Raw genomic sequence first — 17,336 nt, forward strand, 5'->3', positions numbered from 1 at the left:
CCTTGCGCTTTTCCTTTATTTTGCAGCGTGGCACAGGGCTACTTGCTTCGGTGTAAAGCTGAGAACTTTAATGGTGCAGGGTTTCCAATCCATTGCCTTGCGGTCCAAGTCTGCTCTGTGTATCGCAAAAGAAATATTTAGCTCCACAGAAGAAATCGAAATACATTTTTTAAATCAAAGGTAATTCTTTCAAGTGGGAAAGGTAGGACATGGAAAAGAGCATTGTAGAAACTGGCGAACTAGTCCTCATTTTGGAAGTCCAGGCATCGTGTCAAAGATCCTAATCGATCTGCTTGGTCTCAGGCGTTATTTCCGATCAACTTTTCTCTCTTTTTTTTCCAAAAAACGATTTGTGCATCTGATCTAAGTTGCCTAAAATAAAAGAAATCCTAAAGCAAGAAGTAAACAAACAGCATTCTCAGTCCAGCCCTTCCCAGTGTCAAGTTCAAGATGGGACTGTCTGGGGGAAACGCAGACATGAAAGGTGCAGCAGGGCTCCCATCAAATTACTCACATCCTTAGAGCTAGGGGGGAAATGCTAACAGTCTACAGAGTAAGTTGCTTTCTCCAGCTGAACTGCGTACACCTTCAAATGCTGCCTTCCATTCTATGTATGTACACAAGTGGTGCTAGTCAGTAGCATCATATATTGTTAAATCCTGCAGATAAGATATAACAATTAGTTCATCTTAATCACAAGTTTAGGAAAACCAATACAATCTATTTTTAATTTCCATTCCCAATACTTCTGGAAAGATGGCATCTTTTATTAATTAAAAATGAACGGGGCTGTATTTTAACTTTGAGAAAGTTAAACAAAGCACAGGATGGTCCAAATGCAAAATGAATATTAGAAACAGCAGTCCACTCCAGTCTGTGTATATATTCTAAGATTGAGTTTTCAAAACTCAGGGAGAAAAAAAAAAAAAAACCAAAACGGTGGATTCATTAATTGTTTACATCAACCGAGATCATCCTGATACAAATGAAAAATCTTAAATATTTTGGAGCGGGAAGTATGGAGGGAGGGAAGGTTTTGGTTTGTGTTTTTTGTTTTTCAGTAGTAATTTATCAAGCTAACATTTCTCTCTTAAATTCTTCAATCTTTTCCCCATTTCCTGCCTTTCATTTCCTTAATACAGTCCCTGTTCACACTTTGCCTTCATTACTAACCTAAAATTAGAAACCAAAAACTAAATATAAAAACATACCATCCTAAATTTCATGTATAAAGTGAAAACTGATAAATCTTCCTAAACATGACTAAATATTGGTTATCTTTTAAAAACATTTAATTATCAAACAGATATTAGTTTTCCAGAATTGTGTATATGCTCAGTTACGATGTTCCTTTGGCCAAAGAAAATAAATGTCCAGGTTAGAATTTTATTACAAAAACAAACAATTGTATTTCATATGTTACTGATTTTAATGGAAATAATTCATCAGCATCTCTCAACAACTCATTAGGTTTGCAAAATATATTTGTCAAAGAATTTCTATAGTGTTTTTCTAGAAACACTATTGAAGTCATCATAGGGTTGGCTATACAGAATAATTTTGATAACTGTGTATTGGGTTATATACAGCCAAACAAATCCACTTTTTTTTTCTTTTCTAATACTCGGAGAAACTATAATTCTTTTAAGAAGCACTTACTTTAATCTGAAGTAAACAGATGGAACTGGCTCTTTTACTCACCACCCAGCTATTTCAGATTCATGCTAAACCTCTTAAAAAGCATATATATAGATACAGAGCTAGAGAGAGGTGGGTGTGTATATCCATCCATCCATGGAGACATATGCATGCCTTTCTGCATAGGGTAAAAAGGAGCCACACACAAAGATAAAACTCATTGCATTTACCTTCTGATGTTTACGGATGCAGCACTGGGAGGCCGAAATGCAGCTCTTTTTCTTTGAAGTGCAAGATAGAGAGACGTCATGGACACTCACAGGACAGGTCAGTAATATTTGATTCGCTCGCAGAAAGTGCAGGAACAAACATATGAAGCTCGAGGTGAAAACAAACCACTGGGATGTGGGGGCGGAGACAAGGAAAAACAACAACGACCCTCATTCCCCTATTGAAAGGAACACTGTATATTGCTAGCCTGCAATAGGGAAACCAATTCCTATAAAGAATGGGGATGAGATACAAACACCTTGATATGTGGTTACTCGGCCAGTGCTGGGTGTAAAGAGTAGTTCACAAAGCAATAAGGAAATACAAGACAGTGGTTCAAAAACTATTCCATTGTGTTCTTTCAAAAACAATAAATTTTTAATGCTAAAGCAGTTATAACCAAAAACTGTACAGAGTTTTGTAATTTTTTTGTTGGGTATTTTTTTTTGTTAGAAAACACTTTCCCTCCCCCCCATAAATATTGTTCAGTTCCCGGCACTTCGTATCAATAATTAAATTACAAACGATAAATATGGCATCATGGATATGTATTTACAAAAAAGGGTATTACAAAAAGGCAACTGTTTTACTAAACGGTCACAATCTGGGTAGAATAACACCACGGCCTCATCTTGAAAAATACCGGACGAACCCATCAGACGAGAATACATTCACAAGGATAATGCTCTGAGAGAGAGTGAGAGAGAGAGAGAGAGGTTCAAGACATAACAGGACTTTGGCACGTTTTAAGAATGTGAGTTTAAACAATCACCACTAAGGCGAAGGAGAATTTGCATCCTCATGTCAGCATCCCACCGAAGGAAGAAAAAGCCAAAAAAGGAGAGAGACAATAATAAAAAATAAAAAACAGTGTTCAAATGAAGGGAGAAGGGGAGGCGATTGGAAGAGGGAAGAGGAAAAAAAATCAAAGAAATTACTGCAAATGCCAAAACCAAACAAAAAAAATCCAATCCTGAGAAAAGGACATGCTAGTCCAGCGTCTGGATCTTGCAAAAAAATTAAAAACCCTTTCCTGGATAATTGCAATGAACTGGATGTAGCCCTGTACGGTTGTTTGCCTGAAAACTCCATTTCCGTGTGATTGATTTTCAGTTTTCCTTTGAATTCATTTGGTCCAGTCTACAGTTAAGCTTGGCTGCTTTGTCCTTAGACGTACCATTCGTTAAAATTGGGTGGAAGTCCGGGGTTGTGGCTTGTGTTACTTTGAACTGCTGATGGAGGACTTTTAGTAGAGTCTTTACTGTTTGCAGAACTTATAGTGGGCGGAGTGGACGATTCGTAGCCTGAACTGGCAGCTGGGGAGGAATCTGACCCTTGCGATTCGTGAACCTAAAAGGAACAGGTATAATATGAGAAATATCATGTCACACTGACACTACTCGGTCCAAGTAGCAGAGTTCGAACACGACGAACAGCGCAGGATGACTCAGGTAAGTATTTACACTTCCTACGTGATGACCCTAATACAGTCAACAAATCATAAATTATTCGGGGAATGGAAAACTTATCCATGCAGCTGTGAGATTGTAATTTTAAAGCGAGTTTTCTCCCTCCCCCCTCCTTACTGACAATCTGAGAATATTTTTCCCCACCATTTATGCCAGCTAGTTATTAGAGTTTGATTGTGGAAATGCCAGGTATTGACTTGAACATATCGTTTACAAATGTTCAGCATTGGTTGTTGATGTCAAAGTTTTTAAAACATGCCAATACTTTCTTCGCCAGTAATCGTTAGTAGCTACATATCCCTCACTGAAGAGCTGCAGGACATGTTTTTCTATTCGGTCTCTGGAACAAGAAGAGAAAGAATGCAATTTACCCAAACGACTGTTATTACTGAAAGGGCCTAGCTATCAATTACAGCCTGAACTGTGAGATAAGAGCGAAAATATACGGTCCTACTGATCATTTTTATCAATCGGAGACGAATGTAAAATGCTATTAACATAAATCTTTCCGAATGGGTGAATTGTGCCATCCTAAAGCAGCACCGACCATTGTTCAAATGTAGGTTAAGGGGGGTGGGGGGGAAGAGAGAGAGAGAGAGAGAGAGAGAGAGAACAGGCTCCGAGATGATATTTAGTAACAGTAAAGCGATCAAGAGTTAATTACCTTCATGTGTTTCCTAAGAGAGCTGGGGTGCGTGTAAGACTTATCACACACTTTGCAGATATAAGGCTTGTCTGAAGTGTGTACATGCATGTGCTTCTTTCTGTCACTACTGTTCGCAAAACGTCTATCACAGCCTTCAAATTCACACTTAAAAGGTTTTTCACCTGCAAAATTCAGAAAGGGTTAAAGGAGGCTACAGAGGAAAGGTTCACTTTGATTCCCCGCTAGCGGATCGGTCACGTTGGCAACTCACTTAAAACAATTAATTTGCTGCACAGTGGAAGACAGACTCTCTCTTGGCTTTCGTCCGTCGTCTCACAAACCGTTTTCCTTCAATGTCAGTGGAAACGCACCAAGCATCAAACACTTATTTCTTTTTTCCCTTAATTATTTAACTTTTATTTCCCTTCAACCCCCTCCTTTCCGAAGCTTTACCCCTCAAACACCTCGGCTGAGGTAGTATGCACACACACACATACACACAAAAAAGGATCAGACAATAGGATTTGTTACGTTACAGTTAAATTCAATCCGTCCTTTGTTACTTTTAATTTGCCTCTTTCAAATGCAACGGTTGTGCTAAGCGAAGTGTTAAAGGCAGACTACCAGTACTTGATGTTGGGAAGAGGGGGGAGCGCAAATCCAGATAAATTCTGGAGCAACAGACAGTTTTACAAGATGCGCTCAACAAGAAGGAAAATGTGTGGGTTTCCTGCCTTTTCTAGTTTTACTTCACTTTTGTGGAGACCTGAATTGAAGACAGAGCTCCAAATAAAAATACTTTGACAAAAGTATCACTGATTTAATTAGGAGATGTGCCAATCAAGACTAAAAAAGAACGGAAGTAACCGAAAATTAGATTGAATTAGCATTTGTATGGTTTCCTTAACAGAATGTACGCAGAGAGCTAAATCTTATGTAAAGCAATCCACACAAAACAATTTCTCTTTGCCTCATATAAACCCCCAAACCGAGCCAACAAAAAAATCGGACAAAATCTTCTCTCTGTCAAGCTAGACTATAGAGAAATAAGCAATTGCTCTTCTTGGACTGAAATTTACAAGCGCGTGGAACATGCGGATGTTAAACGACCCAAACTCGCAGAGTGAGAAGTTTTAAAGAACCGCGAACAAGCTGTAACTTAGCTCCAAACCGAGGAAAGTAGCATTTGATTCCCGCTTTTCGGTCTCGCACGGTGGGATCGATGGGGAGGAGTATATTTCGATTTGAGGGGGGTTCTTTAATTCCCACCGTTTCATAATTCATGCACCCCGTTTTTCGTCTCCCTCCTTACCTGTGTGCGTCCTTTTGTGGATCTTCAGATTCTCGGACCTGGCAAAGATTTTCCCGCAGCCTGGGAACGGGCAAGGGAACGGTTTTTCCCCCGTGTGAACCCGAATGTGGTTCACCAGTTTGTATTTCGCCTTGAAGGACTTGCCCTCCCTCGGACATTCCTCCCAGTAGCAGATGTGGTTGTTCTGCTCCGGCCCCCCGACATGCTCCATCGTCACATGGGTGACCAGTTCGTGCATGGTGCTGAATGTCCGGTCGCAGCTCTTTTTGGGGCGGTTGATCTGGCTCTCCTCGACCCACTTGCAGGACAGCTCTTGCTTGATGGGCTGGCGCATGTAGCGGAAGAAAGCCCCCGGGCCGTGGTGGTGATGGGCCGCCACGTTCATGCCCATGTTCACGTTCATGGGGTTGTAGTTGTGGAACTGGGCGCCGGCGTACGGGTCCGTGCGGGGGCTGGAGACGGCCCGGTAAGGGTCGGGCCGGCCGAAGAGATCCCCCCGCAGCCCCAGGTGCATCTGCCCGTTCTCCACGTGCCCGCCGGGCGAGGTGTGGCTGGGGCCCTGCTCGTGCAGCCCCGGGAAGAGCAGGTAGCCCGGGCTCTCCGCGATGCCCGGCGGCCCGTGCAGGCTGCCGGGGGAGCCGCCGAAGATGCCGTGCTGGGCGCCCCCGGGGGCGGGCTCCCCGAGGCCGGCGCCCCGCTGGCGGAAGAGAAAGTCCCGCGTGGAGCTGAAGGCGGCGGCGGCGGCCGCGCCCCCGTAGGCGGGCACCTGGCCGGCGTGGTGGTGGTGGTGATGGTGGTGGTGCCCCAGCGCGTTGGCATAGCCCGAGCCCTGCGGGGTGAAGGCCGAGCTCTGCCCGGACGAGAGCTCGTGGGCGGCCGGGCTGAGCTTGAAGGCCGCCGCGTGCGAGGCGTCCCCGAAGGGGCTCAGCCCCATCCCGGCGGCGGCGGCGGCGTCGCCGCGGCTGGGCCCCTCGTGGTGGCGGGGGGCCCCGAAGCCCCCGACGCCCAGGGCGGGGAACTGCGCCCCCCCGTCCAGCAGCATGGCCATGGAGGAGGGCGGGCGGGAGCCCGAGGGAGGGTCCCCCCCAGCACAATGGGCCAGGCGCGGGGGGACGAGCTCATGCACCGCGGGCGGGCGGCGGCCGCGACACAACCCCACGCGACACCGCCCCACGCGCGCCCGGCTGGGGGCTGCCCCGCGCCCCCCGTCCCCGCCCAGCCCCGGGCAGCGCCGCGCACCCCAGCCCGGCTGCCCGGCTCCGCGTCCGGCCCCTCCGCTCCCGCCCGGCAACGTCCTTGGACTGCTCCCCTCACGCGCGCACTCCCCGCACATAAACCAACTCGGGAGCCAGCCCGCGCCCAGCCAATGGGGAGCCGGCTGGCAAGGCGTCACCTGACCCCCGGCCGGCCCGCCCATTGGCCGCGCCGCGCGTGAGTGGCAGCGTGCAACATTGACTCTGGCCGCTCGCGCCCCGGCCGGCGCGCTGATTGGCCCGCCCGGCTTTAGCGGCTCGCAGGTGAGGTTAAAGGGTGCCCGCGAGCCCACATGTTTTGTTGGCCGGCCCAGCTCTTGGGGCGCGCGGCAGCGGCTGGGGCCGGGAGCGCATTAAAGGGGCCTCCCGCCCGCCCGCCCGAGCGAGCGAGCCGGAGCTCCCGGCTGCTCCCCCGTCCCGTGCTTGCCTCCCTTTCCCCTCTTCCTTGCCCTCGGTCCCCGGGATCCCATGCACTAGTCCCCCCCCCCCCGCATCCCGCTCTCTGTGCGTCCCCCCCGCCTGCTTCCACCCACGTTTTAAAGCGTCCCGGTTGGGGGGTGGTTTTGTTTTTGTTTTGTTTTTTAAGAAACAAATAAACCAAGAAACGCGTGGGGAGCCACTAACGGGCCAAAGGAGAGATCAAAAGACACAGAGAGCAACGGGATAGCGGCTGTAGCCCTTCGCGGGTGCGATCCAGCTGCTGCAAAACGGCACCTTGATTGGAAGTCGTAAATCTCTCGTGCTATTAAAAAGAAAAGATTTAAAAACGAATAAAAATTAAGGCGGCATAAATCAGAGCGGCTCGCCAAACGTTTGCGTGCTCTCCCTTCCTGCGGGCGGGGGCAGGGGGGGAGACTGAACCGCCTCGACTTTAAAGCGATTGTATTAGGTGCTAAATTTGGTGGGCCTCGCTTAGGTTTAGCCGCCACACACCGCTTCTTTTTCCCCACAAGAAGATGAAGGAAATAAAAAAAAGAGATTATTTCAAATCTTGGGCTGAACAAGATAAAGGGCATAAACCCGCCATGTTCCTAAGCTTAAATGCCGTGGGTTTTAGCTCCACAAACAGTGTAAATGATTCGCTTTTATCACTGTATAAATTGCTCTAGAGATGTGGACCAAAGCCTCAATCAAAGTCGCCTTTTTTGTTTATTTTATTGTATTTATTTATTGATGGACTTTATTATTATTTTGCAGTTGCAACGTTCTGCCTTGAAATAATTATCTGCTGCAGACAGCCCCATAAATCCGCTCATTTTCTGTTCTGGAAAGCATTTGCAAAGAACTATGGGGAGCAAGAGTGGAAATAAAAGGCAGAAAGAAAGATGGCTGTAATTGTAATATCCTGAGATTTGCTGAGCCCCAAAGTCTGTCTATTGAGCTAGTCTCACAGGATTGCCGCCGTCTCTCTGCAGGAAACATAAAATCTGATCAAGTTCAGAGACGCATTGAGAGACTGCTTCAAGCAGCGCTTTATAACTGCAGCCCTTTCACATCCTTCCCCCCAATCAGCCCCAGGAAAGACTTCACATTCTTTATTTTAGGGTTTGAAAAAAAAAGCCACCGATATAAAATCTCCCTCAGTAGTAACACCATCTCCCATCAAACCAATCAAAATTCACACTCCACATCCATCAAGAACATTCACAAAGTTGGAAGGTGAGTGAGTCACTTCTGTCTTAGATTATTGCATCTAGAAAAAAAACAAACAAACAATAAACCCCGCTTGCAATAGAAAAATAGTCGATTTAATGCAGATTTCGGGGGAGGAGAGACGGGGTTCTGGCTCCGAGGATACCGTTTGCTTCGGGTTTTGTTTCACACACACAAACACTCTCACACACACACCAAACAGGGAGGCATTTGCCTAAACGGGGCACATTAAACTCTGAGAATCAGTGTTAGAAAATAAAATGAACAAGGAAGGATTTAAAAGCTCGGAGACTATGCAGTGGTTGTTCTTTGTTCGGTGCGGTGTGTGTAGATCTGAGAATATGCTTGAGGGCTCTGATGGGGGTGGAGTGAGAGGAAGTGCGCGAAACTCAGGCCCAAAGCAGTAACCTGCTCGGCCGTTTTCTGATGGTCCATATCCAGTGCCCCTGGTCTCCGACATCACTACAGTGTCGCTCAAGGGGCTCAGCCAAGTTCGTCTAACTTTCCCCTTTCCGTGTTTCACTGCAAACCGAAGGGGGCTTTCCAAGTGCTGTACCTGGTCTGTGTGTCGGCCGGAGCGAGGGCCCAGGTCGGATAATTAATTACCTCCAGCACGTGTTGTGTTGTCTCTGTAACAAAAAGGCATAATTCAATTAGATCATCAACCCAGTGTTGGGTAGAGAAATGCCTGTGAAGTTCCCGACCTGGGGCAACCGAGGGCGAATGACCTTTGCTTTTGCAGAAGGCCTCACGTGTAGTTCTGTCCATTGTCTTTAGCCTGAATATGATGTAAAACAGCTTCCAGGCGCTCTGCTGCTCACCACGAAAACCCAGGGCGAGCTCTGTCATCGGAGGGGATTTGTTGTTTGTTGGGTGGTTTCTCTTTTGACCCAGGTGCTCTGAAAGGGTGGATGGGTAAATTTATCCAGATGTGAGCGGCTTGCTGGCCGCTTAGCATTCATTAAATAAATAACTCAGCAAAGAAAGTGAAGTTCAGAGTCTAGTCCCTGTTGCCAGACAGCCACGAGTTTTTTTTAGGGAACCTTTCAACACGGTGGAGGAGGAGGGAGGCGAACTTGGCTTTACACAGAAAAAGCTGGGGGGGGGGGCGTTTGCATATCAAAATATTAGCTCTTTAGTGGTAAAAGCGCCAAATTTTCTCAAGAGAAGCAACCCGAGCGGGGAAAGACACTGTAGCTTTAAACGAGCCCCGATTCGCCATTCCTGAAACCAGGCTATGCTTAGCAGAAGGCAACGTTAGCAGCACTGAGATACTAGAGTCTACTTGTGGATCAGGCGACATAAACTAGCCCATAAATCTTTGTTTTATACGTTTCCCAGGTCTACTTTGCCGGGTCTGTATGCGCGCGTGTGTAATAATGTTTGTATGTATATAAAAGATTGTAGATGGTCTTGTTTTTATTTTGCATTAGGAAACTAAATATCCAGTAATTGCATACATTTAATAGGAAAGCGCATTCTCTGTTTTTCCTTTTTGCATCTAAACCAACGTGATTGGTTTGTTTGTCTTTTCACAAGTTCACTGAATCGTGGTTTCGATTCACTGCAGTATACTGTATAACCAGTCCAAGATTCCTTGTGTTTATTTCGCAGAGACAGAGGTCAAATATCTCTCACCTTTAAAGCCATTAAATATAAAAAATGCACAAAGAAATTAGCATTGCTGAATCGTCATCCGGCGTTTTTAGTCTGCATGGATAAAGTAGGCGGGGATCCCTATTCCAGCTTCAGGTCAAACGCATATTTGTGCAATTTGCCCCTTTTTTAGTTTGTTTTATTTTTAAATCTGGACTGGGGTTGGAATTGGACACCCACAAAACCCGAAAGACCTTTTCAAGCAGCAAGCGCCTTCCCTTCCTGCGAATGACCCCTGGTTTATTTCAATACAGGATTCTTTGGTTATACAGGGAGGGAGGGAGTTTTATAGAGTGAAGAAGCCATTTGCTGTGCCCATGGTTTTGCGAAATCCTCCTACCCTCGGACAAACCGTACGTCTCGCTTTACAACGCACATCAGGCCCAGGATCATTTGTGTGTGCGTGAAACTGACAAAAAGGGCGTTTTCTTGACTGTAAATCTCGTTTTACCGCCCTTACTCCAGCAAAACTCCCATTCAAGTCGATGGTCCTATTGCCAGAGTGAAAACTGCGAGACTGGGCCCCAGATACTCCCCACAGAAATGTCAGACAAGAGGCAAATTTCCCAAAGCCATTTCTTTCCCATTAAAGATAATGTATCTATGGGGCTTTCCAGGTGAAGTTTCTGTATTGATCTCTCATCAGCTCTGTGCCTGCTGAAAAGCGAATAGCTGGGTTGGGCTGGAAGTTTTTTGATGGCCGTGTAAAGAGTTTTTGTTTTCAAACCGCAGCCCAGCTAGAAAGGCAAATATTTTATGAGCGCTAAATTCCTTTTACAATTCAGTGTATCATAGACAAATGGATCTCACTAATAAGCGGAAAGGAATGTAGTTTTTCTTTTGCCATAACCATATTGCAATTCCAGTGTAATTAAATGCAAACCAGAAGCGAATGAGACATTTTCATTGTAACTGTCAATCAGTCGAGGGGTAATCACATGTACATTTGAACTTCAGAGATACCGGCTGAAGTAAACAGGTCTGAACTTCGACAAAGAAAGGGGTTCAGAAAATCAAAGTGCAGAGAGAGGCAGGAAGAAATACTTTAATGTATCGAAAATGGGGGTGAAAAACACGAGCTGTGTTTATAAAAAATGGAAGTGTGTAGGAACTCGCCCGCTCTCTCCGCGTACTGTAATGAATGAATTAAATTTAATAAATGCATGGGGTGAATTGTATGCTAGAGCCTAGATAATCAAAAGCAATAGAAAGGTAAGCAAATATCTCCAGTAAGCACGCAGAGATCGCTGAACTGCCAGGGTGATGCTTTGGAAGAACATCAGGGACATACTGTAAATAAAAGGAGCGGAATTCTTGTTTAACTCCAGTATCTTTTCCTGTATTTGGCTTCGGGGCGAAGTTTAGGTTCTATTTTAATCCACGCGGGAACAAAAACCAGGTTAAAATAACGGATGGTTCCGCTGGGTTGCAAAATCTGAGGGGCATATTTCAATTATGCTTAAGACTAAAATAAATACATACATAAAACGGGTTCTTCCCTTTGCAAAACCAGGGCTCTCAAAAGCCCAAACAATTCGTGACATACAGCCTGATTCAGTCAGAGAACCTGGGAGCTCAGTTTCTCTCTGCGAGCTACAGAGGGAAAACACGCCGGAGTTTGAGGTGGACGTGTTTACAGTATTTGTGCTTACGGTGGAATATGCCAGGGGACCATAACGTGGAGACGGTAATTAATTGCTGAATACAAAGTTTTTTCGGGCCCACTATAGTCACTCCCTTCTTGCAAGATGTTGTGCCCTCTGTGGATTCTCGTATTCCTTATATGTGTGTTTGTAAAAATGCAAATTAAAAACGTCTAAGGGGTGAATTCAGACACCTTAGTCTTAGGTGTGCATTATGTCTCGGACTTTAGGAACTTTCCCATCTGGGGAGCCCACATCCATTTCTAAAGGGACAGCAAAAAACAACAGCACCCCCCCCCCCCATCACTGCCAGTGCCTTAATTCTACGTTTACCGCATAGATTTAAAAAATCACGTCTAGATTTGTCCTGAAAACCCCACATTAGCTAATACTCCTTTTCTTGATTATTTTTAGAATGCAACCCGCCTATTATTATTATTTTACACAGAGGCATCTGGGGTTCAACAGATTATTTTTTTTTAAAGAATACCCATTTCCACCCCCACCCCCCGATTATGTTGTCTTCAACACACACACACACACACTTACTTACTTACTTACTTACTTCCAGGCAATGCATTTGGTACAACAAACGTGCATGCTAGCTTTTAGCTTTTCAGAATATGAATGGGAAAAAAACCCAAGTTACTTCTGCAGTCCTGCCAGCTTGTTTAGCCTGCACTCTTTGTCGACTAAATGCTGGCATTAATTATTTGTTTTTAAAAAGGGGATATTACATCAAAGCTGCCTACCCTGGGGAAGGAAATCAGGTCTCTTTCACTCTGCAAGGAGTTTGCATGGGCAAGGGGGGGGGGAGAGTTTGCAGCTCCTGGGTGCCATGACAGCTTTGCGAGGTTTACTAAATCAAGGACTGTTTTGCTTATTTTAAGTTGTCTTTTGCTAGTTGCCGGAATCAAAAGCCCGTCTCCTTTTCAGGCTCCGGCTCCCTCCTCCCCCTCCCCAGCTAACTTTAGCTTTTCAGAAGTAGAAGGGGGACAAAGTTGCGAATATCTCAATCAGTGACGAGGTGACCTGTGACCTGGAGGGTGGCTTTATTGTCTTTCTTCTTTTGCGGGGGACACACACTTTATTGACCCTTTCTGCGTGACTGAGCCCTGAGGGGCAACCGAAGCCACCAAAGGGCTCGAAGGCATGTGGCGAGTCCCCAGTCCCCAGCCTGCCCACAGAACAGCTCCGCGCCTCACTTCCCGCACTGGCCTCGGCTGCTTTCATCAGCAACGAAACTGCCCCATAAAAGCAAGCTGCCCTCAGAGCAGGGTGGGTACCGGGCTCCACCCCGCAGATCTGAGCTGGGGAGAGCGGGCTGAGCCAGCGTGCGGAGGACGGGGAGGGAAGAGGCGACAGGGGAGAGCGTAGCAAAGGGCTATTAAAGACGTGCAGAAGAAATATGCACTTTTCTTTGCCCTTCTTTTCGAGTCGCACTAAATATTGCACCGATCAGGTTATTTACTGTGTTCCTTGAAGTCTCCCCCCCCCCCGGGCCCAATCCCTGAATGAAAACAGGAGCGATCACTTCACTAAAACGCCAGACCCGCATCCTCTTGTAACAAAGTCTGCGCGGCTCGGCAGGAGCGTTGCAGGGGAGATTTGAGGTGGAGACTTCAGATTTCGGCGAACCGTGACAAGCAGCCCCGGCTCCGGGCTCCCTCGGATTTACTGCGGCCGCGTCCCCGTTTGACTCAGGCCGGACTGGGAAGTCCGGCCTCCGCCCGGGTAGCCCGATGGACTGAGAAGCAGCGCGGCGTTTGCTGGCTTGTGTGTCACGTTTTTGGCAGCGCGCGACCCCCTGTTTCTGAACGTGGGGGGGGGGCGCTGCACATGTCCTGGCCTGGCGCGTCCTCCTGCCCCCCCAGCCCCGCCCATCAGAGCCCGCGCGCCCCAGTGGGGTGGGCTCGGGGCTAAGCCAGGCGCCCCAGAGCCTCTGCAAGCGCCCGGCCCGCCAGGCTGCAGCAGCGGGAGTTGGGAAGCCGCTGGAGCTGGCTGGCCCCTGGGCTCGGTACGGGAAAGAGGAGAAGGGCTGAGGTTTGGGGAGGGGGGTGGCCCAAACCCGTCCGCAGGCCCCGCGGGACTCGGCGCACGCTGCAAGGCGGCCGTCCAAACCCACAGCGCGGGCTGCGCGACAGCCCAGCAACGCCCCAGCGGCTGGCGAGGAAACAAGCTGCACAGGAGCGCAGCCCGACACTAGGGGGAGCTCCAGAGCAGAGCAAATTGCACCCCGGGCTGGGCCCGGGGCCCCAGGCTCTTAGAGTCACGCCTGGGTGCTTGCCAGCTCCCCCAGTCTTCATGTTCCCCTCGCCATCGGGGTCTCGCTCCGGACTTGCCTGGAGCCACCCGGGCCTGGGATGGCGACACTGAACAACTGCTGCCTTGGACAAGGGTAGCCTCTTGTTCTATTATTCTCTGCCCTTCCAAACAGGATACATATCACCCTCCCCACCCCCTCCAGCCGCTTACCAGGTCTCTCTCTCTGACACACACACACACACACACCTACCTCTCTCTCTCTCTTAGAATAGCTCTCACACACTGGCCCTTTGGAATATAAAGACTACGAGGGGAAAAAACCCTAGAATTTGCCAAGAAGGAGAAAATACCAGATCGAAAACAAGCGGAGCACGTTAGAATGGAGAAAAAAAGAAATTAAACGCATCAGGAATTTGGGACCTTAGGTTCAATAAAAAAAGAAAGACGCCCCCAGCCAGCCTGCTCTGGTCCTGCCCAACATCACAGTAGCTTTACCGGTTTTAGCCAAACCGTGATTTCCGCCCTTCGTTTTCCGTTATACGGGCCCGATCCTGCTCCCAGCGAAGCAGATAGCCCTTTTGCAGGATCGGGCCCCACCCGGCTCGCATGTGTGACTGGCCCTTGCCACGTCTCCCCTGTTCTGAGAGGTTCTCTCTCGGCACGCGGAGCCGTTGTAATTAATACCAACAGGTGTAAATGTCACACCCTCCCCTTCTAAAGTCTCTCTCCCTGCTGATCTGGGTCCCATCGTGACCACGTACCCCCCTGGGGTACCACAAGGAGCCGGAGGACTCACCCCGGCCCCAAACCAGCCGAAACTATTTACAAGAGACGCTTCCAGCCTTTTAAAGAGTAGGGCCCGACCCTGCTCCCGGCGCATTGCATATGGACAGCAGTAGTCCACCAGCCCCTTCTGTGGCCACTGCCGTGAAGGCCTGCCCGGCTTTATGAGTGCTCAGCGCCCGCACCAGAAGCTGGGCCCAGCTCCTAAACCTCCCGGGGAGACCCAGTTGTGTGAGGCGGCTCCCGGAGCTCCTCCGGGCAGGGACACTCCAGAGAACCCGAGCTTTTTGCCCGATTTGCTTTTCCAGTGTCAGGGCAATGGGAGCCTGGCCCTCCAGGCGCAGCCGCAGCCAGGCAGCCTGGCAATGGGAGAAGCTGAGGGATGGAGCTGACTCCCAGGAGCACAGGGGCAGGAGGCGGGCAGGTTAAAGGTATTTCTCTGGGTGGGCAAGGAGACCTGACATGAAAGATAAGGGGAAAGAGGAGTTCTTGGACGCCTGGCCGGGCCCAGTAGGTGAAAGCAGAGCAAGCGCTGCGCCCTGAGCCACCCGGGCAGAGGGGTCCGTGTTGCGGGCCTGTGGCTGGTAGCTCGGCAATCTGCGTGCATCCGACCAGAGGCTTCCAGCCTGCTCCCCAAGCCGGGCGGGATCTGCCTCCCCCCGGGAAGCTGTTTGTCTAGCCGCAGTCTCCTGGCCCCGGACAGGTGCTTGGAGGAAGCTGCTGCGCTCCGCCTGCCCAGGGCCGACTGGGCACCCCCTTTGGTGAGAGCTCCGGGGTTGGGGGGTTCATGGATTTCACACACCGTGCGGTGGGGCTGGGTCTCCCCACGTTCAGCAGGCCACATCCGGAAGCGATGAGCTCGGGGCCGCTTCGGGCTCCGGCTCAGGTGGTCTCTGGTGCCTGCCCTCCCACCTGCTCCCCTGGCCAGCAGCTGCAGAGAGGGGACCCAGAGAAGGAGGGACGAGGATCCAGCCCTTCTCCTTTCGGAGCCATGCCCTCTCCAGAGCTGGCTGGGTCCTCCCCTCCTGCAGCCCTGTGTCTGCTCCTCCAGCCCTCCCTCAGGCTGCTGGTCTCCATTCCTGCAGGCAGCCCTGGCAGCCCAGGAAACTTGTGGGCCCTGTGGGTTTGCAGCACTGAGGCAGATTTACGTTAACACCGAGTATCTGACATAACATGACACCTTATTACTCCATTCCTGTTTGTTTTAGCGTTGTTTCCCCACAGAACTCACTAGCTCTCAAGTACCAGCAAAATAATTTAGCACCCCCTAAGGAAACGAATGAGTTTCCAATGTCACGGAAGAAATTTTTAAACAACGTGTTGAATATTTTAAGGTCTTACAAAAAAACAAAAAACCCCATCACAGAAGTATCGTTTTAATATATTCAGTTTCCTCGCTTACATGCCTTAGTCACTCCGGATGTGTTGCTTCAATATTCAGTAACACTTAAATGATACATTTAGATCCCCCCCCTCACCCCCAGGAGAATTAAGCCTTTTCTTCTGCTATATTTGTAGCCTTTCCTGTTAGATTTGAAACGGTTTCTTCATATTTTGCCATTTGGGTTTCTGCGTCTAGGGCTTTATGTTGATCTGGGATTTATTTTTACCCCTTTATTCCTTTGCAAAGATATTTCTGAATGGAAATATGGAGTGAAATCAGATTATAATTCACACTACGTCTTAATTGCCATGCACGTGCTCCGAAAGCAATCCCTCGTGAATTAATAAATCTGGAGAGCTAAGGAAAGTTTTCAGCCACAGGGGTAAAAGATACCGAAAAGGCATGATCAATAAAAGCTTCCGTGTTTGTGTGGAGAAGGTTGGTACTGAATGTCCGTTTGTTTCTATTTATCGTTTGGGATTAGGCGTAATCACATCAGTGACAATTCGAGCAAGCCTGGGAAACCGTATAATATTATTGTGAATGCCTGAAATAAAGGGTTTATTATTGCTACCAAATGAGCTATTTAGTGTTTAAACGGTTCAGATAGATGGCTTTATTTTCAGTGAACCCGTCTGATTTGCCCGTATGGCAGAATAGGGGACCTATTAGATATTCATGGGTGATATAAGGTGTTCTTCAATATCTGTGTGTTAAGTAACAAAGGACTAGGACAGGAACAACGTCAAGGGAAGATAGACGCAATTACTTAATTTTATACCGACAGAAGCAAAGGTAGTTTCCTAGTTTACTAGGGAAGATGACTAGGCTTCAGTGGAATGTCCCTCGCTCCCCCTGCAGTTTGCCTACTGTTGAATTGAATTAGTGAACCACTTTCATTGGGAAATATTATTTTCAAAGCTCCTGCATTTGTTCTTCAAAAATTAAAAATAGAACCAAATGGGGAGGGCGAAAGAGTAGCAAAACATCATATTTTCCTTCTAGTGAACTAAGAAAAGATCAAGTTTTGCTACTACGGCTGCATTTATTTGTGAATTTCTGTAGACCTGTTTATTTTTACTTTCACAAACTAATCAGTCCGGCGGGGTTATCATTAATTCCCCGTCCGCACTGTATTTAAACCGGAAATGTTTATGTCCCGACAACTCAGAATCTGACTTTAATTTGATGGACCGTAGCTACATTTATATCACAGCAAACTAGCCAATTCATTGACCAGCATTTCAATATTCCGCCCTTCCGCCTGCTAGAATGGGTTGTATAGGATATTTTTATAACTGACGAATAAATCAAATAATTTGTCTTTCGTTTAGAATAACCATGTCGTTGCCTCAGACTAGAGA

At 47.9% G+C, this 17,336-nt stretch overlaps 1 protein-coding gene and 2 long non-coding RNA genes across 3 annotated transcripts in view; 1 reads left to right on the plus strand and 2 right to left on the minus strand.

The window, feature by feature from the left end:
• Positions 1-2,320: 2,320 nt before the first annotated feature.
• ZIC3 (Zic family member 3) lies at positions 2,321-6,752 on the minus strand. Its single transcript, XM_074963198.1, has 3 exons — positions 5,336-6,752; positions 4,042-4,205; positions 2,321-3,258 (listed from the first exon to the last, which is right to left on the minus strand). Exons 1-3 carry the CDS (start codon positions 6,750-6,752, stop codon positions 3,076-3,078), a joined length of 1,764 nt encoding a protein of 587 aa, XP_074819299.1. The 3' UTR covers positions 2,321-3,075.
• A 1,075-nt stretch (positions 6,753-7,827) lies between these two features.
• The window catches only part of LOC141993657 (uncharacterized), a 136,025-nt gene continuing 126,516 nt past the window's right edge, over positions 7,828-17,336 (plus strand). Inside the window, exon 1 of the long non-coding RNA XR_012640923.1 lies at positions 7,828-8,247. This is a non-coding gene — a long non-coding RNA (uncharacterized LOC141993657). The remainder of the gene's footprint in view (positions 8,248-17,336) is intronic.
• The window catches only part of LOC141993658 (uncharacterized), an 89,647-nt gene continuing 80,873 nt past the window's right edge, over positions 8,563-17,336 (minus strand). The window contains exon 3 of the long non-coding RNA XR_012640924.1: positions 8,563-8,870. This is a non-coding gene — a long non-coding RNA (uncharacterized LOC141993658). The remainder of the gene's footprint in view (positions 8,871-17,336) is intronic.

This window comes from Natator depressus, chromosome 9, assembly GCF_965152275.1.
Source record: "Natator depressus isolate rNatDep1 chromosome 9, rNatDep2.hap1, whole genome shotgun sequence".
Lineage (NCBI taxonomy): Eukaryota > Metazoa > Chordata > Testudines > Cheloniidae > Natator > Natator depressus.